Source organism: Nelusetta ayraudi, unplaced genomic scaffold, assembly GCF_046127955.1.
Source record: "Nelusetta ayraudi isolate G7.1 ecotype Tasmania unplaced genomic scaffold, CSIRO-AGI_Nayr_v1 ptg000042l, whole genome shotgun sequence".
Taxonomy (NCBI): domain Eukaryota; kingdom Metazoa; phylum Chordata; class Actinopteri; order Tetraodontiformes; family Monacanthidae; genus Nelusetta; species Nelusetta ayraudi.
Window position 1 is genome coordinate 20,704,296 of NW_027466092.1, and position 24,574 is coordinate 20,728,869.

General features: G+C 44.2%; 1 protein-coding gene across 24 annotated transcripts in view; it reads right to left on the reverse strand.

Moving 5' to 3' along the window:
• Positions 1 to 9,775: 9,775 nt before the first annotated feature.
• LOC142894201 (receptor-type tyrosine-protein phosphatase delta) overlaps positions 9,776 to 24,574 on the reverse strand; it is a 167,300-nt gene continuing 152,501 nt past the window's right edge. For all 24 annotated transcript variants that reach the window (XM_076035428.1, XM_076035451.1, XM_076035442.1 and 21 more), the window contains 10 exons: positions 23,100 to 23,275; positions 21,541 to 21,660; positions 21,303 to 21,457; positions 16,352 to 16,637; positions 15,198 to 15,376; positions 14,938 to 15,064; positions 14,627 to 14,752; positions 13,763 to 13,917; positions 13,491 to 13,626; positions 9,776 to 13,094 (listed from right to left, as the gene is read on the reverse strand). In XM_076035428.1, the coding sequence (XP_075891543.1) occupies positions 13,026 to 13,094; positions 13,491 to 13,626; positions 13,763 to 13,917; positions 14,627 to 14,752; positions 14,938 to 15,064; positions 15,198 to 15,376; positions 16,352 to 16,637; positions 21,303 to 21,457; positions 21,541 to 21,660; positions 23,100 to 23,275 (1,529 nt within the window). In that variant the 3' untranslated portion in view covers positions 9,776 to 13,025. The remainder of the gene's footprint in view (positions 13,095 to 13,490; positions 13,627 to 13,762; positions 13,918 to 14,626; positions 14,753 to 14,937; positions 15,065 to 15,197; positions 15,377 to 16,351; positions 16,638 to 21,302; positions 21,458 to 21,540; positions 21,661 to 23,099; positions 23,276 to 24,574) is intronic.

A 24,574-nucleotide genomic window follows, 5' to 3' on the forward strand; every position in this document is an offset into this window, starting at 1 on the left:
TCCAGGGTCTGGATGCGTCGTCCAGCCGTTAATTGACGTTGTGTATTTGTGCAAGTAACCAAAGAGCTGCACAGTGTCATTCCGCCCAGTGATTACTAAGGTTATTTCTTCATATTGTGGTGAATGGGCAGGACACAACTTGTCCGCGAGAGTCTTTTGGAGATGTTGGATTGTGTACTTGATGAGTTTTGAGGGAGGGAGACCTGTTCCGCTTACTTTCATTTTGTTGGCTGAGCAACATCTTTGCCCTCTTTTTGATTTCAAAACATCATCCACTGATAATTAAAGGGAATGTACCTGCTCATATGACTATAGGGATTGTGGTAATTGGTCAATTTACTATTGTTGAGTATTGAACTATTGCTTGAAGAGTTTTCATAGATTTGCCGTTGCTCCCGCTCTCCCAGTCATTTATACAGCATTTACAGAGTCTGACTCTTCCTTTTTCTAAACTTCTGTTCTTGAAGTGAAATAATCTAATTTAGAACTGCAAATATAATCTTGACTCTGAGAGGACGTTGCATTTAAATTCTCATTGTAAAGGGAGGAAAAAAATAACTTCCTGTAAGACCATCTGATAGCTTTGTGTTTTTACATGATAGCATGAAGACATGCGGCCTCTTTTAACCACTACTTTTAGATTTAATACTTGTCCACTTATAAATAGTTGAAAGTAAGGCCTCTCAGAGCAAAGACAGTTTTTTTTTTTCCCAAAAATGAGCAATGTTTTTTTTTTTTCCTTAATCCATATTATATCGCTCACCCCTCAGATGGCTTTTTTTTTGGAGGGGAGGAGGAGGAATTGCCAACACAATCTATAAAATCAAATCCTATTAAGGCGCAATAAACAAGAAGACACTAATCCTTCCCACGTGTGCTTCTGCCAACTCTGAGCCCGGCTCGCTCCTCTAAAAACCAGCTACTGCCGTACCGACTACTTACCAGTTTACCACCCACTCGTCTCATCAGTGTCTCTTATCTGTAATTTAGGTATTTGGATCCCCGTAATAAAGTGGGCTGAGCTCACTTACGTTGGGCTCACAGATGAGTTTTGCTCTCAAAATGTCTTAGTTGCAGATTAAGTGTTTTGAGGGTGAAGGACAGCAGCAACAACAGTCTGGGGCTTCCTTCGGGATTTTCTGAATGTGTTTCGATAAGCTAGTGAGTATGGCTGACATCACAAGATGTAAATAAGTCGTTTTTTGTGCATTTCGAATAATTTATATTTCATTAAGGGTTTTTCATTTATATGGGACATTCTAGGTCAAATCAAGGATATCATTAAGCACACGTTTAGCGTCAGCGAAGGCTTGGTAAATATTTAAATCATTTAGAAAGCAGTGTTTCTACGTTAATACACGCAGGTACATCATTTAGAAATATAGTTTCTGTTACTTGATTTGTTTGTGTGTATATATATATATATATATATATATATATAAATATATATATATATATATATATGGAACTTGCACCTTTCATTTATTTGCTGTGGAAATTATTTGCCATGTATTTCTTCTTGTCATCTGCAGCGTGAATGGAATTTAGTGATCAAACGATCTTTTACACATTACACAACTGCTGCAGCATACGTCGAGATGAGCCGCCCGGCAGTCAGAGGAGACTCACAGAGGTCCTCAGTTGTGCAGCTGCTCCGTTTTAGTGAAATCACCATCACAGGGGGCTGACCTCATCGGCAGGACCACATGACTCAGCAATAATAAACTGCAAGGTGGTCCTCCGGCAGGGTAACCCCTGCTGAATGTACACCCTGTGCTCGGTGAGCCAGCACCACACCGCACACATTGATTTAATTGACTTTTCTGATCGAGTGAGATCCCAGTGCACTTATGGCTCTGGCTGAGATGGCTGCATCCAAATGTCGTTTTCCAATCAAAGCTCTGCTGTGTCAAATATGTCCATGCAGTTGAGGTCAGGCAACAATTTCTAAAATTGGACCTGTATAGCATAAAACACTTTTCATGAGAGAGCCATTGTAGCTGATCCTAACATTACATTGCTTCATTCTTATTTTTTTAGATCATGGAACTGACTGACTTGAAGAAATTCTTATGATCTTATTCACTACTTCAGTCTTTGAAGAACCCCTGAACTTAACCTGTGTGGCAACTTGCACCGTCAAAGCAATAAACACCAAATCGAACATTTCTAAGCATAACTCCTCAGGAGTGGAATATATCACAAACACTTCCTCAAGCTAAATGAGTTAACTTACAGGTATTAATTACTGTTGAGGAAATTTGCCAGTGGGCAGGTATGTCTGCCCGCGATATCCACAGTTAGCAGCTAAAAGACCTGTTCAGACAACAGAAGGAAACTAATTAAAGAGCCTCTGCTGAGTGGCATCACATTGCTTGACACAGTACAATGGCTGTTAGACACGTTTAAAGAGCCGACTGATTGTTTCCCATTCTAGAGGAATGAATTGAGGTACTTTACATCTCCAAGTTCCGAGTCCTTCAGCGAGGGATGACTGGCTCGGTTTAAAGCTGTTGAATAGATGAAGAGAGATGTTGCTTTGGTGACAAAAGGGCAAAATAAATAAATAAATTTAAAAAAAAATTAATATCCAGTAAACAATAGAAACAATATTATTTAGGTTTTTTTTTGGGGGGGTTGAATTTTGTCGTGTTAAATGGAACAAGCGTTGAGTGTTGCTCTAATGCTGCTGCGTCTCTCACCTTCCTCGACGGGTCAACCTTGACACGTTTTCCTCCACTGAGATCGATGGAAATGTGTTGCTGCCCTATTAGCGGGACTTCAATGCAGCCCCGGTTCTTTCAAGATTTCATTTCTTAGCTTTGGCTATGAATTACCCGCACCGCTGTTCACTGGCACAAATTAAACAACAGGAGCAGGGATCCAATTAAACTGGAACTAGGAAGACCACAACATGCACGGCGCCTGTTCCTTGTCTCGCAGCTTTACGCGCAGATTTTAACTAAGACCACCGCTTCAAAGAAAATTCATCCAACTTTAGAGCTTGGCACTGTAACTACAGAAATGGTAGTTTTTCCACAATTAGCTCTTAGCTGCGTCCCCCCCCCACACACCAAAAAATAAATAAATAAATAAATAAAACAGTCGCATGCCCAGCTAAGCGGGGCCTGCAATGAAAGCCAAAATCTGTCATCATCGTTGAGATGAGTGAAGCATCTGCTGCACCCCGACATTAACCCGCACATATCCACTATTTTCTCAGGCTGACACTTCAATTAGCCTAATCTCTCGCCTGCATACAAAAAGCCTCTATGAAGTCCGCAGTGACTCTGGAGATGTGCCACGTCTCTGCCGCGCTTCATCCGCTCCGCATCGCAAACAAGGGGAGGCTTTCTCACTGGCGGAAGGGGGGGGGGGGGGGGGGGGAGAGAATCCAGAACGATCGGTTTCACTTCCAGGAAGGCACACAGAGCGGAGGAGAGGAAAATGGTGGGCAGTCGAGGGAGGCCGAAAAAACCCCAAAACAAAACAGACAAAGTAGTCCTGCTGCGTGTTTTCCGATATTCCACTCCACTGCAAGCTGTTGATATAATAAACATCTCTGCGGCGTTCCCGCAGAGGCGTCCGCTGCCCCAGTTGGGGGTCTTAATCGTTTCACTTGCTGGAAGGCACTGGGAAGGACTGGTGAGGAAACTGGCAGGCAAACTTGAGCATCTGAGCGTTTTGTGCCTTCCGTAGGTAATTCTGTCACGCAGTCCCAATTAGAGTCGGCAGGCTTAATTTAACAGCATCCACAATTTGCTCTCTGCGGCTGTGGCTAATGCAGAGGCCCACTAACTATTGGAAACCAGAGAAGTGCCTTCATGTTTTGTGAATATTGGCAGCCACAACCTTTTTGTGTGTGTGTGTGTATTGTCATTTAAATGGAATGCTTTTTTTTTTGCGAACGACTGTGCGCAGGTGTAACCGATTCACCCCAGGTCTGAATGTCGCCTGGTTGTGGTCACGCGACGTCTGACGCCGGTGGACAGTGATGTTACAAACCCTAACAAGCATCAGCCTCGGGAAGAGGTGTACGATTGGTTCAGGTGCTCGGGGGAAGTCACCGCGACGTGTCGGATGGCGCTTGACTGTCAGCACTTGTTATTTACCGTCACACCAAAAAATGAGGGACGGTTTTCAGGAGGGGATAGATTATCCACATGCAGCAGCTGCTGTCCGGACGCGATGATGGGCAAAAATAGAACTGGAGTTGGAGGGTTTTGGAAGTGTTTTAGCTGTTGTTTGAGTCGCTGCTGGAGAGTTCGCAACATTTCCAGCGCTGTCGATATGCTCCAAACAACTTTGTGTGGCTGTCTTTTGTGTCGACTGTCACTCGGTGCCCTCTTGCGATCGGATTCGTCAGCACCCCCCACCCATAGCCCCCCCGCTCCGTGGTATCTGTCCTCCCTGAGGCACTACACCAGGACATCCAGGCCGCCGGTGGGAATACAGTAGTTAATCTCTGCTTGTTAAATGCTCTTGTATGGCCCTGAGCACCAGCAGCCAAGCCCCCCCCCCGGCCCCTTCCTTTCTGCTCTACCCGCTCTCTGGAGAGTCTGTATGAGCTTCGCTATGATGTACAATTATAAGAACACAAGTGTGGTTCAAGGTAATTTCTATGAATCTGCCCAAGAAAACTGTTCAGTCTTACGGGAGCCTTGACTCTTTAGATGCATTCAGAAGCTTTTTTTTTTTTTTTTTTTTTTTTACATTTTTTTTGATTAAATTCAACTTTTCTTTAGTACTTGTATGGCCTCGGGCTAGAATTCTCACCTGGCAGGGAGAAAATAGTATTTGGCGCAGGTGTCGCGCTCAACGCAGGGCGAAGCCTTGCGCTGTGGAGAAGCTTGGGAAGGTGTTCCGGACGGACTCCAGAAGAAAAGTAATTGCTGTGAAAACCTGCCGCTGCTGATGTTAGTTTAACTTTAACACTGCGGTATGTAGAGTGCAAGTTAGCTGCTTGCACTTGCTATTGGTCGTTCTGACAAAATGTTAGCAACGCATACTGTGGAGCCAATCCAAAGGGAAATCCAAACTGCGGCCTGACGTCAAGAGCGTCTTTCCTCCCTGAGGCTGAGCATCCAGCTTCCCGTGTCATAACAGGTCAGCTCAGTGGCCGACAACAAGATATTAGAGGCTGCAAGAGAACAAGACTGTGTTGAGGAGCTGAGCGCTCCTGATTTTAATTATATATTGATGCCTCAGAGTCTCTATCAATTTAAAAAAAATACATATATATCCAGCGTGTGAGTGGAGCGAGTCCCAGCTCTGTGTGTGTGAGAGAGGAAGAAACATGATGTGCATTTCATGACAGCTCATTTTAATTGCACCCCCAAGACCCCTTTCACCCTTCCTGAGGTGTGTGTGAGGCTGCACAAGGTGATGGCGGAGCCACAAAGTTCCCCAGTACAGTGTGTTAGCCGCAGCCTCTCTGGGCTTTGCAGGGCTGCCATACGCAAAACAGTTTTTATCACCGCGGCACGTTACGTAAGACCGACTGCAGGGTGGCAGGCAGGGAGGAAGAGGGGGGGGGAAAGGCAGATGGCGACTTCATCGGCTCCGTCACTCTAACATGGAGGAGTCCAGAGCCGGAGTGGTCGCAGCTCCAGGGTCATTCAGATGGGCCAGGAGTGCTGATGTGTCCTGTTTACCTTGTGCTAATGGATTTGTTCACGGCCCTAAACGCCCCGCCTCTCCCCTCCCCCATCCCTACTCCCCCCCCCGTCTCTGAGGAATATGGCGGGCGGCTGCACTGCGTTCACTTTCTGCTGCCCTGGCCATTTATTTTGATTAGGGAATGAAGTCCTCTGCTGAGCCATACCCGCAATAATTGACACCGCGTCCTCAGAGGTCACTAAAAAAACAAAAGGAACTATACCTGTACCCAGAGCACTTATCCCCATAGGTGTGGGGGCAGCTGAGCACTGGACTAAAGGTGTATTATTGCTTTAGGTTACAACAAATATGTTTGGCGGCTCGTAAATTATGTTGCCTGCTCTCCTTTTTTCGGCCCCTGACAGGTTAATTGATGATGTGCGATGTGAACCTCCAATTGGCTTCAGCCAGCCACCCTGCATTGTGCATTTATTTCTATTGTTTGTCGGGTTCAAAGGTCAATAGGAACCAGGGTTTGTTTACCTTTAAATGTCACTCGACCTTAAGGAATCTTCAGTTCCCCAAAGCGTTTGGTTTCAAGCTCCCCTTTTAGAGCAAATGTGACAAAACACGATGTGAACACGATTTGTCGTTCAGCGTGTCTTGGTGCTTTGGTTTGACAATCACCCTCGCTGCAGGTGTCCTTATAAACCAGGGGTGGGCAAACTACGGCCTGGGGGCCTTATGCGGCCTGTGAAGCTTTTTAATTCGGCCCGCCGAACTTAAAGAAATTATATTATTAGTAAGTAAGTCATAAAATAGGTGGATTTCATCCCTTTTTTCAGTTTTTTAAGAGTCATTTCAATATAGAGCTAAATACTGTGGGGCTTCAAAGACACTGATTTTGTAAAGCTTGTTCATTTTCAATTGACATGAAAGCATGTTGTCTACATATCCCACGATATCTCTAATGAGGTGGGTCACCAATACAACTCCATCCATCTGCTGCTGGTCCAACCCCATTGTGGCGCACCAGTCATAAAGTTTGCCCACCCCTGTTATAAATCCTTTAGGGCTAAAAAAAAAAAAAAAAAAAAAAATACAGAAAAACAGAGAAACCTTGTCACCCGCACTCTCCACACAGCCACATTGAGTATTAGTCCCTGCCGAAGCGGCCTGCTGCAAGTCCGGTCCTGGAGGAGCCGTGCAGCAGTGGAGAGTGAAGGCGAAACAGATGGCTGGCCTGCAGAGGTTCTGATCACAGGGATATTGGCAAGATGCTGAGCTGGGGAAATTAACCTTCAGAGGCTTCTTTTTTTTTTCTTTTTTTTTTCGCAGACTGCGGCAACTGTTGGCTCAGGCTGGATTCCTCTCTCGCCCTCCCTCTCCTATCTCTCCTCAGTCATCAGTCAACATTTTTTTCACCCTAGTTGCCTGTTCCGAACCCTCGCTCCCATTTCATGCCTCTGCGTGAGCGCCCGCTCCCGCCTCCTACTTCCTGCTTTACTATTTTACTATGCTTCAGACTGCCTCTCAGCAGCGCCGCCGCTGCCGCTCGCTCCCCACCGAGCTGGGCCGGTGATAATGGCCACTTCAAACACAGACACAGCGCAATCAGGCTGATAGCTGCGTTCCTCCGTCGGCTTTTGCTTTGGCCGCTCTCGCCTTGCCTGACTTGTTAGAGCGGCATCTAAAGGTCAAAGCCAGTCCCTTCACTCCTGAAGTAGCCGTAATGTGATGTGCCGACAGTGTCAATGCAGCGCTGGCAGCCACGTCGCCTCTCGTCAGGGTTTGTCGTCGCTGAACTGGGAATCGGGCTCCCTGCATGGATCATCTATTTAACTGTCTAGATGACATTCAGCGTTGCATTTTCATTCGCATCCCTCAGCATCCCAGATCTGCCGCACACGGTCTGTTCCGTGCTGTGGCTGGTCGGGTCAAGCTGGGATCCAGGAAGTAGCAGCTCTACTCTGTTTAATTTAAGGTCCACTAGCAGCCTGCTCTCAATGTGAACTTGTGTCTTTCATTTCTCAAAGTCCACATTAATTATTGGGATGCACCCTCGAATAAGGTGTATTGTGTATGACTTTGCTACACCCGAAAACGCTATTGTAAGGCTATTTACAAAATGAGTAGAACGATGTTGTATAAAGATGTTGCATCAAATGTGTGTTAAATGAACTATCAATCAGATATCAGAACATTTAAATATTTCATGAAAAATACACATACACATACATAGGAGGTATTTCAAAATGACAGTCATTTATAATCCTATTGAAATTGAAACGCTAGCATTCTGTTCATCAACCTTGGATCGATGCGAGAGAAAAATGAGATTCCTGTCAAAGCAATTTTGCAATATGGCTGACTCATTTGTAACTACTTTGTAAGTACACCATTTATATATACTGTCTATTTGTAATAACACACGGGAGGGAGGCAAGCTGCTGTTTTCAAAGAGGAGTGAATGAGAAATGATTGTGTGCAGTGTAATGAGTGAGTGCTTGCTTTCAGAATTCTGGAACAAGAGAAACTGCTGAGCGGGCAAAAAAACAAAAAAACAAAACATCTGCTTGAAGCATCTGAGGTTTGTTATCTGCTGAGAAATAAAAGCTGATGAGAGGAGTCCCTTCATTTTCTTACTGTGTGTGTGTGTGTGAGTGTGTGTGCGTGTGTATGTGTGGCATCAACATCGGCGGTGGAATTACAGCTCGGGCAAAAATGTTCATAAATTGGCTCCGGCTTATCTCTGGCAATTTGTTGGATGCAAGAAGAGGCAATAATTTGTTGTGCTGCGCCGCAGCCAGCGAACGTTTCCCTCCGTGTCACCAGCAATTCTGCACATGCGGTAATGTCATACTCAAGCAGTCTGGTCGGTTGTTGTGCCCCAGCATTTATCCTGATGTGTGCTCATGTGGACGACATCAATGTCCCGGCGGAGTGTAACTCAGCGGGAAGGACCACAGCATCCTTCATCCACACCAGGCTTTAGGAAATACAAAACTTCTATGCTTTGGACACGTAACCCGAACTCTTAGTGACGTAGTGATCTTCTTTTAATTCCCGGTGTTTCAACACCACAGCTTGCCGACATAGTGAAATATTACTGATAGTAAGGAATTCACATTTGAAATTGTTCCAGAAACAGCACAAACACCCTCCTCTAATTTGCAATAAAGTCGTTGTGTTTGCTTGAGGAGGTTTTAGTTATTTTTGGAATCTAAACTAATGGCCAATGTGTTTTATGGACACAGGTTTGAGCAATGAGGGAAAAAAAAAAAAAAGATTTGTTGAATATTGGGGTCACGTGACCTGATACCAGATCTCATGTTCCACAACAGTCTTTCTACTATCTTTGCTTTTTCTCACTAAAAGAGAAAAAACTTTCTTTTTTTAAAAAAACAACAAACAACATATAATTGCCTCTTTGCATCTTATAAATTACACTTAAATCTTCTCCTTATTCTTATCTGCAATCAAGGCCCATTTTGTGACAACAAAATATGCACAGGGAGGTGACAGTCATCAATGCTAAAGCAAAGAATCACCACAAAACAGCCCCGCTTTGCCTTCGACTACCAGCAGTGGCAACAATTTGATGCAAAGCATGTCGCAAATCAGAACCAAGAAAAACAACACCAAAGTCTCTCCACATTGTTCTGCTGGTTTAATGATGGACTGTCTGTTCCGGCGGTCTTGCAGTGCCATTCTGGAACATAGTCCTAGCATTTTGAATTCTTCAATTTCAAAGCACGTTTTTCAACTTTTGCTTATAATTCTCTGGGTGTTTCAGGGAAAGTGAAAGTGATGTGGCGTCTGTCACCTATTAGCCCAGCAGATACCGCAGTAGGTCAGACCTTGAGGTCGATCACCTGTCTCATAATGAGCATCAAACACGTCCTTGTGATTCCACATTTCATGCACATTTAAAACAACATTGCTCCACATTTGCATGGTGTGCTCCTCTGACATCATTGATACGTAAACCACAGTGGAGGACATCTATCCAAATGTGGCCAAGCTCAATTTCTACCCCACTTTTTTTTTTTTCTTCTGTTTTTCCTGAGTGAACTTGCGATAATGTGTTAGACCCGGACCAGCAGGGGGTAAAATAGACCCATCAGTCTCTGGCAGTCACAGCGAGGTGGAGGGAAACAAGTGAAACAGCGATGCATAACACTGACATTTTTTAATAGAATTCATTTATAACAAATGGAACTTGTGTCAGCAAAGAACTGATTTTTCATACAGACTTCTTTCGCCACCAATGGAACCTAAGTAAGAAAATAAAAAGCACTCCTTTCATTCAGAAAAAAAGAAACAGTTTACGCTTACAACTAATCAGAGGTAATTGTATGATCTTTTAACAAGCCATTTTTTTTTATTTTTTTTTACAATTCCATTATTTAATTTTCAGTCTATGCATCCAGACGAGAGATAGATAGAGAGAGGAGAGAACACAACGCTTATTTCTGTTAATGACACTCCAAGCTTGAATGGCAAAGCCACAAGAACAGATGGTTTGGGGGGGGACAGATTCTTCTGAAGTTGTCTGCTGGAGTTACCATGGCATCGGACCGGATGCTCTTTTTCATCACAAACTTCTTTTTTTTTTTTTTGTCTTTTTCTAGAGTTGATACCGTTTTGTGTTATTTACATACACACAAAGTGAACGCTCAAGGAGATGTTGTTGTTTTTTTCTTCCGTAATGGGTTCAAGTAATATATTATTGGGTTTAGAATCAATAGGGCAGTGCATAGTACAAAGATAGAGAAAGTGCAAATCTTCCTACCAGGCCAGCGGCTGGCCAATCAATGTTTCACCATGCATGAAAAAAAGAAAGAAAATACTCAGAATAGGAAGAAAAAAAACAGGATGGGAAAAATTAACGGCTTGAACTCAACACAAAAACGAGCCACCGTGAGCTTAAACAATTTCCGTGTCTCGAGAATTGTCTGACAAAGTGACCAAGGTGAGCGTTCAGCGACAACATAAACAAATAATCTTAAAGCACTGAGCTGCTTGGGTTGCAAGGGAAAGAAAGCACCTGGAATGCACATCCACAAAGCCATCAGTGAGGGTTGGGACGGGACGGGACGGGACGGGACAGGATGGGACGGGACCGGACGAGACGGGACAGACGCTGCGGAGTGCGATGACGGGAACATGACGTGCGTTTGCAGGATTGTCGGGTTTAACAGAACGTTAAAACTTTGAATTCAAAACCTAAGGCATGAAGAGGAGAACCCTTCCGTGATCCACTGTGCATTTGTCTTTGTTTTTGAAGTTCTAGGTTGACAGACTGCTTTTCTTCGTGAACAAAGCTGTGTGATGTGACTGTGGTGGTGACCTTTTATCAAACGCCCCTTTCCCTGCAATCTCAACCCCAGCCCCTGTTCATTTTTAAATATATATATTCTTTTTTTTTTTATTGATTTGTGTGTTATTTTCTGTAGTCTACAGTAATAAAACCTACTTTATTCCATTTCACTCAGCCACAATAAGGCCACTGAAAATGAAAAATATGAGCTCTGAAATTTTCTTATTTGCATATATATAAATCTCATATGACAAATTAATACTGAAGTTAAATGAATGGCACAGTAATATCGACACTAAATGCCTAGGTTACTTTACGGTTACACATTACAATGTTAAATGAAACATTTATAAAAACCGGCGCAAATATAAGGCACTCTAAATGCAAAAATGGGGAGGAAACAAAACATGGGATAACTGTAACAGACGTTTTAAAGAACCACAAGAAAGTGACGTCTTTGTACTTTGCCCTATTGTGTGGAGCGTGATTGCATCTTTTTGACCCCTTGGCCTCCAATAACATATGGGATGAGAGTTGACAAAAAAAAAAAAAATAAAATCCTAAATGCACCACCAGGAATTGTTTGAATGACATCTGACACTCCCACTTCCACACTTGGCTGCAGGGGTCAAATAAGAGAACGGGAGGGGCAACAATATCATGAGTAACATGTCCACATCATATCCACATAACCATATTTTAATAACCATAAAAAGAAGAAAAATAATCTAAATTATTGCACAATAAAAGATGCACTGAATCGATACAATTTAGTCCTACTGATGTGCATTCCAGTGGGAAAAAACAAAACAAAACAGAAAATCCTTATTTCATCCTCCCCAGAACATGGTTCTCAATTTGGAAGCTTTCATAAATATTCATATTTCATATAATTTAGACTCATAAATAGTGTTCTTTATCAATATATTTAAAATGTGATAGTTTTTTATTTTATTTTAATATAGTTTTCACATATATTTGATACTCTGTTCAATATATTTCTGTATTTCATCCAATCCATCAGGTTCCCTCTGTCATCCCCCTTTAACATGGAAGAACTAAGATAATCGGTAGCAGCAACTTCATACTTTGCTCATTCCTGTTGATTCCACAAAGCCCCAGTTTTTATCCCATGGGAGTAATTAAGTTGCTGGTTATGGAAAAGGTAAAAACAAAAAAAAAAACAAAAAAAAAAGACAACTTTTTGTCGTGTGTCTCTTTTTTGTGGGGGAACAAATATAGAAAACAAAAAAAAGAAAAGAAAAAGGCCAATATATTCTCTGCAAAAAGCATATATCAGAACAGCTCTACTGCTTAAAAAATAATATGTACGTAAATACATTTTTTTTTATCACCTTCTCCCGTGTGATAAATTTGTGTAAAAAAGGAAATTCACACATTTAAAAAAAAAAAGCACATCCGCTGAATAATAAAGTACTAAAAAACTAAATTAATAACTTTTTTTTTATTTTATCTTATAGATCATTTTTAACTCTACCCTCTCCTGAAAAAATTTAGAAGATGAACATTGTGACAGCAAAAACAGGTATTTATTCATTATTACTTTAAGTCTGTCCTGCTCTTGTGGACCAAGCGTTATCTTCTTTTTTTTGATGGGTTGTCACTGTTGATTGTGAAACAGATTTTTTTTTTGTTCTTTACACTGTGCATTGAGTTTATCCCCCCCCCACAGTCCTGTGTGCCATCAATAACTCTCATAAATGGGTTCAGAGTCACTGATGCATTTCTGACGATGTCATTATTGTTCACTTCCTGTTTTCTGTCACGTTGGTTTCATTAAGTTTTATGAACGCCAAAACGAATCCTTGAAGCGAAAGCAAAAGTTTTCTGTGTGATGCTCCAACAGTCAGGATTCCCGTTGTTCCGAGTGACGGCAAAGTTTCATTGGGAAATACTTGGTCCTCTGTGAATAATCCTATTTGTTTTTTGATGAGTCATGTCACACATCCAACACTTAATGAGTTGTTAGCAAGGAGTTTAGGAGTACTTTCTCAAACAGGAATTTATGGCTCAGAAGAGAGGCTGTCTGGGTTTACGTTCCAGAGGGCCCTCCGCTTTTTTTTTCTTTCCAATAATGGGTCTCCTACGTTGCATAGTGATCAAAGCTTCCCAGGTATTCCAGTCCGGCTCTGTAGCAAAACTGGTATTGATCCTAGAAAACAAGACAAATGAAAAAGAAAGGTGTAAATTTTCTTTTAAGGCACCATCACTGTTAAAATATACTGCATTTGCGGTATTAATTGGCTGTCCGAGTAAACACATTTTGGAAAGTTTCCACTTATTTTGCTTATTTTTAAAACGTCGAGAGAATACATGCTGCTGTGTGAAGAAGCAGTGGCCGTTTAGTAATGTATTTTTGAATTAACTTGATAGGATTGGATATAGTGGTCAGAATACAGTAGATTGTTTCAAAAAAGAATGCATCTCAGTCTCCACCAGAGGCAAGAGGACGTATTAAAGTGAATGGATTGAACAGAACATGAGAACCCCGTCACTGACAAGATTTGTTGTCGACAATGTGTAGTTTGTACGTATGTGATCTCCTCACCTCCGTCTGCACCATAGCTGGTCTCTGCGTCCTCAGCATTTTCACCGTCTGAAAGATGTCTACTACGCCCTCGTATCTCATTCGCTCCAAGACGATGCTGAGGGTAATGAAAACTCCGGTCCGACCAACACCCGCGCTGTCCAAGAGAAGGCACAGAGTTCACAAAGATGCACGGAAATGATGCTGCATATATCCGGACACGGTAGCTGTGAGTCAGAATATTGCGTTGACAGGGACATTCTCTCCGTCCATCTCTGCTGCTGGCTGCTTACCTACAGTGGACCGAGATCGGTCCATCTTGGCCAAACTGCTCTTTTGTTTTATGGACTTGGCCGATGAAGTCGATGAATCCTTCTCCTGACTTTGGCACTCCTTGTTCGGGCCAGTCCGTGAACTGAAACTGCCTTACTGTCCGTGACTGCCCATCCTGTGAAAAAGATGATTGGAAATGAAGAATTTACAGAGCAAATGAAACTCAGGGAGCCACACTGTAGGTCGTCTGCACATTGTTGCTGCTCATTCTATGATTGTCATAGTGATCCACCGCTTTATGGTTTTTCCAGTGCAAGATGGTGCACATGCAGAAAGAGTGCCCAGGCACCATATTTGAAGCATCTTAGAAAATGTTTTGTTCTTGCAGATGCCTGGTATTTTTCCTGAATGTATTAAACGTTTGCGCCAGAGATGCTAATTCCTTTGATGTGCCCCCCTTGACTGGGTGTTCTGAGAATCGTCTGCGAGGGGTGTGCATTACTTAAGTGATATTGTATCCCCTTGATAAGGAGAGCAATCCCATTGAAGAGACGGGGTAACACCAACTACAAAGACGGGAAGCCTGCGCCATTTATCTGCGTAAGCCTTTGATGGAATTAAAAACTGTGGCAGCTGTGTGCTGCCGGCGCCACATTTGTTTTTCGACACATTGACATGTGTCACATTTCCACCAGAAATATATTAATGCCCATGTTACACTTAGGGCCATAGTTTGGAGTAAACAAAAACTTGACACAGTGTCAAAAAAATATTGGGCTAATGAGGAGTGCTGTGATCCTTGTGTCTCTGTCTGTCGAACAAATTCCTCTCAGCGTCAAACTTTTGCTTCTGTCTCTTGACTCGACAAATTGCTGTCTGCTTACCCTGGCGTCAGTGACTTTGAACTCCCTCAGAATGTACTGGGGCATGTTATACTCGGCCATGGGGTCCACCACAAAGTACTGGTATCTCGCCGACCTCTCTGCTGGCCAGTACTGGTGGCATTTTTCCTGTTGGGAGGGAGGGGGACCATGATGAGCCACAGCATTCTTTACATGCTTCATTCTTGGAATTTCTTGCAGTGAGTATTTTTTTTTTTTAATCTCCCACTTGAAAGCGTGTGTTTTTGTTGTTTTTTTTATCTTAGTCCCCACGCATTTTTGTGTGCTGCACTTAAAGAAAGGAGCGTGCATACCCTGCCCATTTCTCTGAGCTTGGTCAGCATTACAACAATAGTAGAGTTGTGCTCCCAGAGCATTCTCCAGAAGTCCTCTGTGGTCTCTGCCAGTGGTCCCTGTGTGGCAATGTAGGCTTTCTGTTGCCTGCAGAGATGTATTTACTGTGTTAGAAACTGTATAATGCCATTGACGTTCAAACATTTCATTGTGAACGTTTATCCAGAGGTTATATCTTATACCGGCCACCTTGCAGGTAGCTGTTGGTCTTGGCACCTACCTGTAACCATCGATAAAGCTGGCATTAATGTAGTCGGAGCCTTCGACTCCTCGAATGGGCTGAAGACACACTCGTGTGGACTCGTATGGCATTATGTTGACAAGGCGGTTCTTGAACTTGTTGCAGGGGAGGTTGGCACTGATGAATCGTGATGTGTGGGCTTTCGTGTTCGCTAAACGCTGCATTGGAAGAGAGAAAATGACATGGATTTGAATCGGCGACAAGTGAGGCCACGTTGGTCACCAACACCTGAGTACCATTTGTAATTTTCATAGCCTATCTAAAATATTGGCATATATACTGTAGTCTATGCCCATCTGTATATAAGATATACAGCTATTTACACGCAGTTTCTGGCGCAAAAGCCGGGCAATCGCTTTGTGGATCTGGCCCTGAGTGGTCTATAAAAAGCATGCAGTGGTTCATAACGTCTTCTGGTTGTCTTGTTTTTGTTGTTCTCCGCTAGACATTAAAGTATGGAAATGGTATCGAAGTGATTACCATTGTGATTTGCCTTTGTTGGTGGAAAAAAAAAGAAAAAGAAACAGCACGCTATGATGACAGGATAGGGAAGTGGATATTCCAGCCTGCTTGAAGTGGACACGAGTGCGGTGCAATCTAACTTGTTTATCATCACTTAGAGGAATCAGCATCCATCAACCAAGCACCACAGTCGGTGCGTGACTAGCAAGGCAACAGCACGTGTTCGGCAGACTGCTGGGGGCAGGGCAGAATGAAATTGTACAATAAGGCCAGTCCAGCGTCACACTGCAGAGCCTGTTGCCCAAGTCTCACTGGCAACTGCTTTGTGGTGGAGGAAACCTGTGTTTGGCATCTTCATGTAAACCAAGACCCTGCTGCTCAAGGAAAGGGGGGGACTGGAAAAGGGAAGGAAATTATCCTGTGCCGGGTTACACAAGTGAGTCATTCTGCTGAAATAGAGAGGAAACCGCAGGCCCCATCCAGTCTGAGGGGTCCAACTGGATCTCGTGAGCAGCCAATCAATGATACCGTGACAGGATGTGACTCAAAACATGGGAGTCGGATGTGATTCCGCTCATATTTGGTGTACGGCTTTGAATTGAGGGCGACCCAGCAACATTTACAGTGTTTCCAAGTCGCCTGTAAAGCCGTTCCAACCCCCGAGCGCGTACCTTAAACTCAAGTTCCATGCCAGTGACGTTCTCCCCTCCCTCTATTTGCGTCAGCTTCTGGATGTAGGCGTATAGGTTTCTGGCGGGCACTTCGGTGGTGCCGCAGTTGACAGCCTCCTGCAGCGCGTCGTGTATGAAGACGTACTGGTCCTCCGTCTGCACCATGTAGTTACGCTGGGCTCGCATTAGTGTCACATGCCCGTAGATGTCCACCGTCTTCTCGTGCTTGATGCGTTCCAGCATGGCATCAATCACAATGAAGCACCCTGTGCGTCCCACGCCAGCACTGCAGGGAAAAAGATAACAACAAACAAACACTCAGAAAAAGTATTTCTGTCTCTGGTGTTGAGCCATCATTCAGAGAGCGCGTGTGCGCCGGTGCTCTCCTGTCTCGCACATCCGAGGGCAGAAAGCGACTCTCGCAGTTGCTTGACAAACTCCCTTCTCTTGCAGCGGATGAGGCAAACTCTCGGTGGCAAGTTTTCCTCTGTAGGATAGGCCATTTGACTTGAAGTGTAATTAAATGTGAAGTGGCACGGCGTGTGGAGAAGAGGGTTAGCCAGTCGCAGCCTTCGGTGTGCTCACTGCTGGCTTTGAAATCTAATCTCTCCCCTCCGGACCCCACCTGCGCTCTCCAACCCATCAGGACTAATCACTCAGGCAAAGACAACATTTAACCTTTATCTCTGCGACACACACACACACACACACACACACACACACACACACACACACACTCGCAAACGCAGAGCTGACTGCGGATGCACAGATGCAAAAGTTGGGTTTTTGCAACGTGAACTTCTGAGCAACGCAGCTGGCATTGATTATTGCCATGAGAGAATCAGAGTGCAGCTGAAGAGCTTGAGGACTTCCGAGGAGGCCATGAAGGACGAGCCTCTTCATTTACTCTCTTTTAAATTGCTGTGTAAATTATTCAGGGGGTGGGGGAAGGAAAAGGTGTCATAGAACTGTAAACTTGTTTTTTTTTTTAAAGACCGCTGACAATCTGCAAACATTTACCCCCTCTCGTAATATTTATTTATTTTTCCACTGACAATTTGTTTACCACGCCGGCGTCTTGTTCCTTAAACCCTCCTCCCGCCTCCTGCAGAGCACAGCGCTGAATAGTCCTTGCACTTGGCACTTCCAAAGTAAATAGGTTCAATCCATTAACGTGACATGCCTACAAGGTGTGCAGCATGCGCTCGTGCCCCCCCCCTTTTTTTTTTTTCCCCCACTGATGGAGCGTTTGTTTATCATTTGCTCCAAGGAACGGACGGGGCAGAGGGGGGTGAGAGGAGAGAGAGGAAACTAAAGAGGGAGCAAAGTTTGTCCTGGGGGGGGAGGGGGGGGGGGGGGGGGGGGACTGGCTGCCTAATGTGCCATGCTGCACAAGAACTGTGCTGCAAATGGAATAAGCGCGCACAGTGGCTGACATTGGCTGAATGGGTCTCAACTTGAAATTCTTGACTAAAAAAAAAAAAAAGTGAATTTTGGTAAAAGAAAAAAAAAAAAAACAAACAAAAAAAACAAAACATGGAGGCATCTCTCGGGCATCCGATGAAGAAATGTCTCTGGGGTGAGGACGCCTGGGCGAGTGGATCGCACTAACGAGGGACGCTTGTCCCTTTGGTCCGGCTCCTCTCAATCTGGAAAGATTTGTCTACGCCGGCCAGAGTGTGGGAGAGTGATGACCGGCGAGAGGGTAACTGACAGAGTGACGCCTCTGAGCCGGAGTGATGGGGACAAGGGGGAGATGAGGTGAGGAAACCCGAGATAAAGTTGCCTTATATTGAGGAGACACCCCACCACTGTGACCAGTGTCCTTCCCAATGGGACATGGGAGGGAGATGAGCAGCTTGCACCGAGACCCACGCAATTTACCAGGGGGGGAAGTGCTCGGAACGCGCACGAGATTCAGGCCCTGGCGAGTGCCCAACATTGGAAGCCGTGCGATTTGTCCGAGGGAGAGGACCCAGCGGACTGATGGCAGTAACGACCTGACAGCAGCCTTTTCAGGACCAGCCGCTTCGGACGTCCACGCACATTAGGCGTCAGACTAATATGCTTTCCAGGCGCTTGGGGAATAGCAGGCCTGGGAGGGAGCGAGTCGAGAGCGAAATGCAGCTGCATTGAGTCGCACTAAGATAAAGTGCAAGCGGCGGTGAAAGCAATTACCCACGTATTGTTACCAAATCGCCCGGCGTCAGCTAACCTGTCAGCGTTTTCCGGCCGCTGCCAATCGAACAGCAACTTAAATTCAACAGGATCAGTTCATCGCTGGCAATTTGGGCCACACAGTTTGTTCTTTTCACACGCTTTCAGAGGACGGAAAGTGAATCGAAGCAGTCACTTGCTCTCGGCTCAGACATGAAATGTTCGGATTCTTTTTCCTTTTTAATAAAATCTTTGCTCATTAAAGAGGATTTGTAGTTGCAGGCCACAATACTCGTCACAGGGCTGCTGCTGCTTGAACTTGAGAGACGGGAGCAATTTTTCTTTTGAAACTTGAAAGCAGTGGTGGTGGCTCAAGTTTTTTTTTGTGTGTGTGTGTGGATGCACTCCTGAGTCATCCCCTGTCTTTTTTCCTGTTTGAGTTACTCTTTTAAAAAAAAAAAAGCATGAAAAGCGTGGCAGCTCTCTGTGGCAATGAGAAGGCCACGTTTTATTTTTCCAACAGGGAAGCTTTGTTACTTTAACCAAATCCATTGTGGTGGAAAAGCGCTGATGCACTGACCACAATGGGTTTCCCCAAGTTCTGTCCTAAACTGTGTGTTTAGAGGCAGCTTCTTGTATGGCTGCATGCGAGTGACTCATATTTGTTCTCAGTAAGGACAAGGAAGGCAGTTATATAACTACAAAGATACCAGCCGTGGAGAGTAGAAGTTGAAGCGCTCGGAGAATTGGTTTGTTTCCTCACCATCGTCCCCTTCAAGGGCACCGCACCTGACCAGGGGGCTTGTGTGAACTAGCGATGTCCCGATCTGATCACGTCATTGAAAATCAGGGCGGATTGCATGATTTCATTCCCCCAACTAGAATGTGCTGACAGCTGACTAATTAATCTCCACTTGACTGTGAAGTCACATACAAAAAAAAATATGTTGTTTAATTGATTTTAATTGAGACTAAATAACACAACTTGTGATGAGCGTAATATAAAAAGGTATCATGTTGGATAGTGTTGTTAAAACAAGATAAAAAAACAAAACAAAACAAAACAAAACTTTCACGGGGCAGTATCTGTATCTGTATTACTTTTTTTTTTCTTTAATTCATTGCCACATTATCAAATTGGTACTTTGTCTTGGCTGATAGTCAAAATCCAATGACTCAGAGGCAAACAATGTGATGTGGCATCTATAATGAAAAAACAGGGACCAGAAAGAGGTGGGACAGAAGTTCGCTCCACAGCAGTGGTGGGTTCTAACTAACATCAGCTGCAGAAGCACAGTAACAGGTTGCAGTATTGTTGCTAAATGAGCATTTTGTGGATCTACTCAATTTTTCTCTTCAGCCTGAACCATAAAAAAACAATGCAATTAATCACTTAGTAAGAGAGAATGGCTCCTTATATCTTGATGGGTGGGTCAAGTTTATACTTGATAATTGGAAAACATGGGATAAACGCTGCCCACAGCTCTGAAAAGTCAACATACTGTACTTAATTGTGTCCCCAGACAAAGGAAGACTTGCCGGAATGAGTACAAACAACCAGGCCCCAAGTCGACTCCTCCAGAGGAAGAAGCAGTGCATTTTAAATTTCACCCTCATTCCCCACTTAAAGAAGGCAAGAAGGACGTGATGCATTTTAAATTTGTCCATAATCTGCTATTCTTATTTGCAGAACTAATTCATGAAGTGCTCATAAGAGTCTGTTAATTACAAGCAGTAAGAGTTATTATTTTTTATTATTAAAATTAAAATAAATATTATTATTATTTTCTGCTCACTTTTCCTCCTCAGCTGCGTGTGTGTCTCTGTGTGTGTTTTAAGGCTTCAGCAAAATTAGCATAAAACATGTAATGCTGCTTAGGCTGTAAATGAAAAAATGCTTGGGTTTTTTTATCTTTTTTTTTTTTTTTTTTTTAATTGGTGGTCAGACATGAAGTGAGAAAATGCCTCTCAAGGGGGATTTGCAGAGAGGATTTGCAGCCCGGGAAGGAACGGCTGTATCTGATGAGGCGGCCAAATCTGCAAACTGACATTAATTCTCACATTAATGCTTCATTGTAAGGAGTTTGCTCTTTCACTTTAAAGCCACTTTCTCCGCTTTCTCTGATTCACTCCACTTCGGTTTTGTTATTCAAATTCTTCAGTAATCCCCCTTCGCCTTTGTCGTGGCTCTGACACAACTTTTTTGCGCCCTCTATCTCCGCCTTTGCATCTCTCCTGCCTTTCCTTTCACTCTTCACTCGCTGGCTTTCTTTGTGGCCTCTTATTTATTATTTTTTTTCTGAGTTCAAGTGGTGCCAGAAGTCTGCGCTACATCTCCTGGGCCTCTCTGTTCAGAGTTTGGTTTCTTGTGTGGTTGCAGGAGGAAGTTGCGTTAGCAAAAAACAGAAAAAAAAAACAACCTTTGTTTCACGTGAAATTACCTCGGGGATAAGCCCAGTCAACTAGTGGGCTGCTGATGTGTGGCAGGAAACCCCGACAGGTCTGCGTGTGGGAAGTGATGTGTGTCTGCTGAAGGCAATGTAACTTTTTTTTTTTTGTCATGATTTTTGAGGGAACATTCAAATTTGAAATTGCCCTCCGTGAAAGCCGCTCCCTGTTCTGCTTGTTGAAGCCCCCATTATCCCCGCAAAAATGACTCACACGCAGACCTCTAAATAACCATGAGTGCATTGTGTTTTGTCATATGTATTCATGTATTCATTACAGCAAATGGAGAGAGCAAAATCAATTTCATGCTTGAGGATGTTTTCCATGCGACCACGTTGTTTCTCACCTGCAGTGTACCACCATGGGCCCCGCGTCTGGAGGATTGCACGATTTCACCCGCCTGAGGAAGGCCAGGAAGGGGGTGGGGTGCTCGGGCACCCCGTGGTCTGGCCAGGCCGTGAACTGGAACTGCCTCACCTCCCTCTTCTCGCTGGAGCCGTTCTGAAGACGCAGGTTGGATTGGAGAGAGAGGTCAGCGTGCGGCTGTGGCGGTAGCTGCCGTGTGATATCCGAGTGCTCCTTACTTTAAAAAGGGAAAGCGTCCGGACGCAGTATGTCGCTAGCTCCACTGTGTCCAACAGCGTCACCTGGATGAGGCCGTAAGTCTCGGTCCCTCTTGTTGGCCAGTACTGGTCACATTTTACCTGGAGTGGAGACGGATTGAAGTGCGTTAAAAGCTTCTCAAGTAACGCGAGAGTGCAATCCCTTTATTCCTTTAAAAAAAAAAAAAAAAAATGTTTATACATTGAAAACAAAAGTAAGTAATGAAGCAAATGGTTTGAAAGCTCTTTAATGCCGTTCCTGAAGTGCTTGCAATGGCCAAGATAAACACACTTTCCAATGGAAACAAAGCCTGGGCTTTATTTCCGTTGGAACGCATCTCTTTTGTTTGCCGCCTAACGGCCAGTAGAACAGCTCCACCAGCACAAGTGCAGCATCACTGCAGGAATGAAGGGAAAAACTTGTGCTGGAAGAAGGAGCTCAGATGTGACCTGTTTGTCTTCCCGATTCTTCCCTGATTCAAATGCTGTTCCCGATGCTCCGAGACAGGCAAGCAGCTGAACCCCAGTTGGACACCCAACAAGTGCACTGCGTCATTTTTATATCCTTATTAGCCGCTACAGCGTCAACACCAGGAGTCACCGCGTGATTCATGCGCCGTAATAGTCGCAATAGTTTCCATGCAAATGCTACAAACGCAGAGCGTGAGCTGCGTGAATTAATCTCACTGACACATGGGAGTCAGTGGCGTCGCCGCAATTATCCGGAGTTCATCCAAATAACAAAGAAGGATGCAGCAGAAAGCTGGGGAACGGGAGGCATTTTCAGACATCACGTGGGAAGCCTCTGCCGCAGCACCAAGGAGTCCTCTCATATCATAAAGCCCATATAGAGTGAAACGGATGCCTCACAGCGTGGACAAAAATTTAATTGAAGAGTCGCGGATTTCACAGTGCCTACGGTGTTGAAAGAGCGGCGAGGAGAATGTATTTGCTTTGCAGATTTTGAAGATAGGGAGCGGATGGAGTCAGCACAGTCCTGTCAACACCCAGCGAGTCTCTTTAAAAAAAAAAATAAAAAGAAATGGAAAGGCAAAGTGTGAAGGTCAGTAGCTTATGGAGTCTGTGTAAGCTTTCATGCGCTCTGTCGAGCACAGTGAGATGTGCCAGGGAGAGACGGAAAATGCCTTTTGACCATGTCAGGCTTAAAGAGAGAGCACACGTCCTGGCGCCGGGCCTGTGGCTCTCAGCGCTCATTGATTGTAATCCGCCGCCTTTAGCCGTGTTGTGTTAATGAAGTGAGCCGAGCTACTAATCAGTAAGGACTTAATACTGTCGGACAGAGAAAGAGAAAGGACGGAGTGGGTGACGGAGTCTCTGGTGCCTCCCGCAGAGGCCAGGATCAGCTGAACGGTGGCATATATATATATATGTATATATATATATGTATATATATATATATATTGAATCAGCCTTCTTGGAAGACTGACTTTAACCCTTCAACTCTTCAGCCTTGCCTCCTTTGTTCAGTTGAGAAGGAAGGAAGATACACGCCAGTGACTGGCTGTGTGATTGTGTCTTACCCTGGACCTCTCCTCCAGCTTGGTCATCATGACGATGATGGCACTTCTTTGCTCCCAGATCATCCTCCAGAATTCACCAAAGGTCTCAGGCAGGGAGCCCTGCGTGGCGATGTAGGCGTTCTGCTTCCTGTAGCCGTCAATGTAGTTGGCGTTTATGTAGTCGCTTCCGGGGATTCCTGCACGAGGGGTTGAGATGGTGGGGAGGACTGATTAATAAGAACAGACTGAGACTTATTTAAAGTGAGCCTCCAGTTACTCCACATTATGTCAGGTGTGACTAAAAAAAATGCCTTGACTGTCTCCTTGGAAACCGGATTAACATCCTGAAAACGATTTGCATTTGCCTTCACAAACACATTTTCAATCCACTGAAACTTTGTCCCTCTCCCATATCTGCTGCTACCACGCCGATAAAACCTCAGTTTGTAGTCCATCACCTCACATGCAGAAAAAGAAACTACAAAAAAAAAAAAAAAAGGCGAAACAATTACCCCCCCCCCTTTTTTTTTTTTTGCTCATACCAAATGAAAGGCCGACAGCCTTTCGCCAATCTGGGCGAAAAGACGGCGCTGACAGCTAGTCAATGCTTCAGCACTGGCACTTTAGGGGCTTGGCGCACACATGGTCGGCCAAGATAAGTCTCATCTGCATGGTCGCCACGTATCAGAGAATCCCCTCACTCTAACCGCTGCTTCTTCCCTCCTACTTCCCCAGCACCCTTTCAAGCCCAGGTATCTCATTCCACAGGAAAAATAAGGAAAAGGAAATGGAATATACTGAAAAAAAAAAAAAACACAGCACAATACACAGCCAACATTATTTTTTTCCCTCTTTAACTGTAAACTGCCTTTGTGTTTTGCTGCTGATGCTCTTGGAAGGAGACAGGCGGCCGTGCATTGCTGTGCATTTATTGTGATGGACATGGAATAAATACATCTGAGCCAGTTGTGTTTCAAACTGGAAAGCTGAAAGAGAAATTACTATGAAATAATCAGCGGCAGGCGAGTTGTTAATTGCGGAGACAGACTTTTCCTTTCGGCCGTCTGTCACTCAGGATTTGTGCAGATTCTACCGTTTTTCTCTGTCGGGGCTTAATGAGAAATAAACATTGCCGCTGTGCTGTGCTGTCTTCCTCGGAAGAGGACTCTCAAAGAAAGACATGGCCATTTTTAAGTCTGGAACTGTAAAGACCATGAAGATGGTGTCTTTAGTGCTGGTATAACCATAATATTTACATCATAACATTGAGTTATTGGTATTTAGTACAACTTGGAATATTCTATTGGATCTGTCATTGCAGTAAAATAGACGACTCAACCCTCGCTGAAACTACTGACTCCAAGTTGAACATCCCGGCTACTGACTGCAAATGAAAAACATTGTAAAAAGAAATCTAGAATAATCTACAAGGCCAGTGCATATCGTTCTGGGGCTTCCAATTACAATCAACAGCTTTGTTTTTTTTTGTCCTGAAG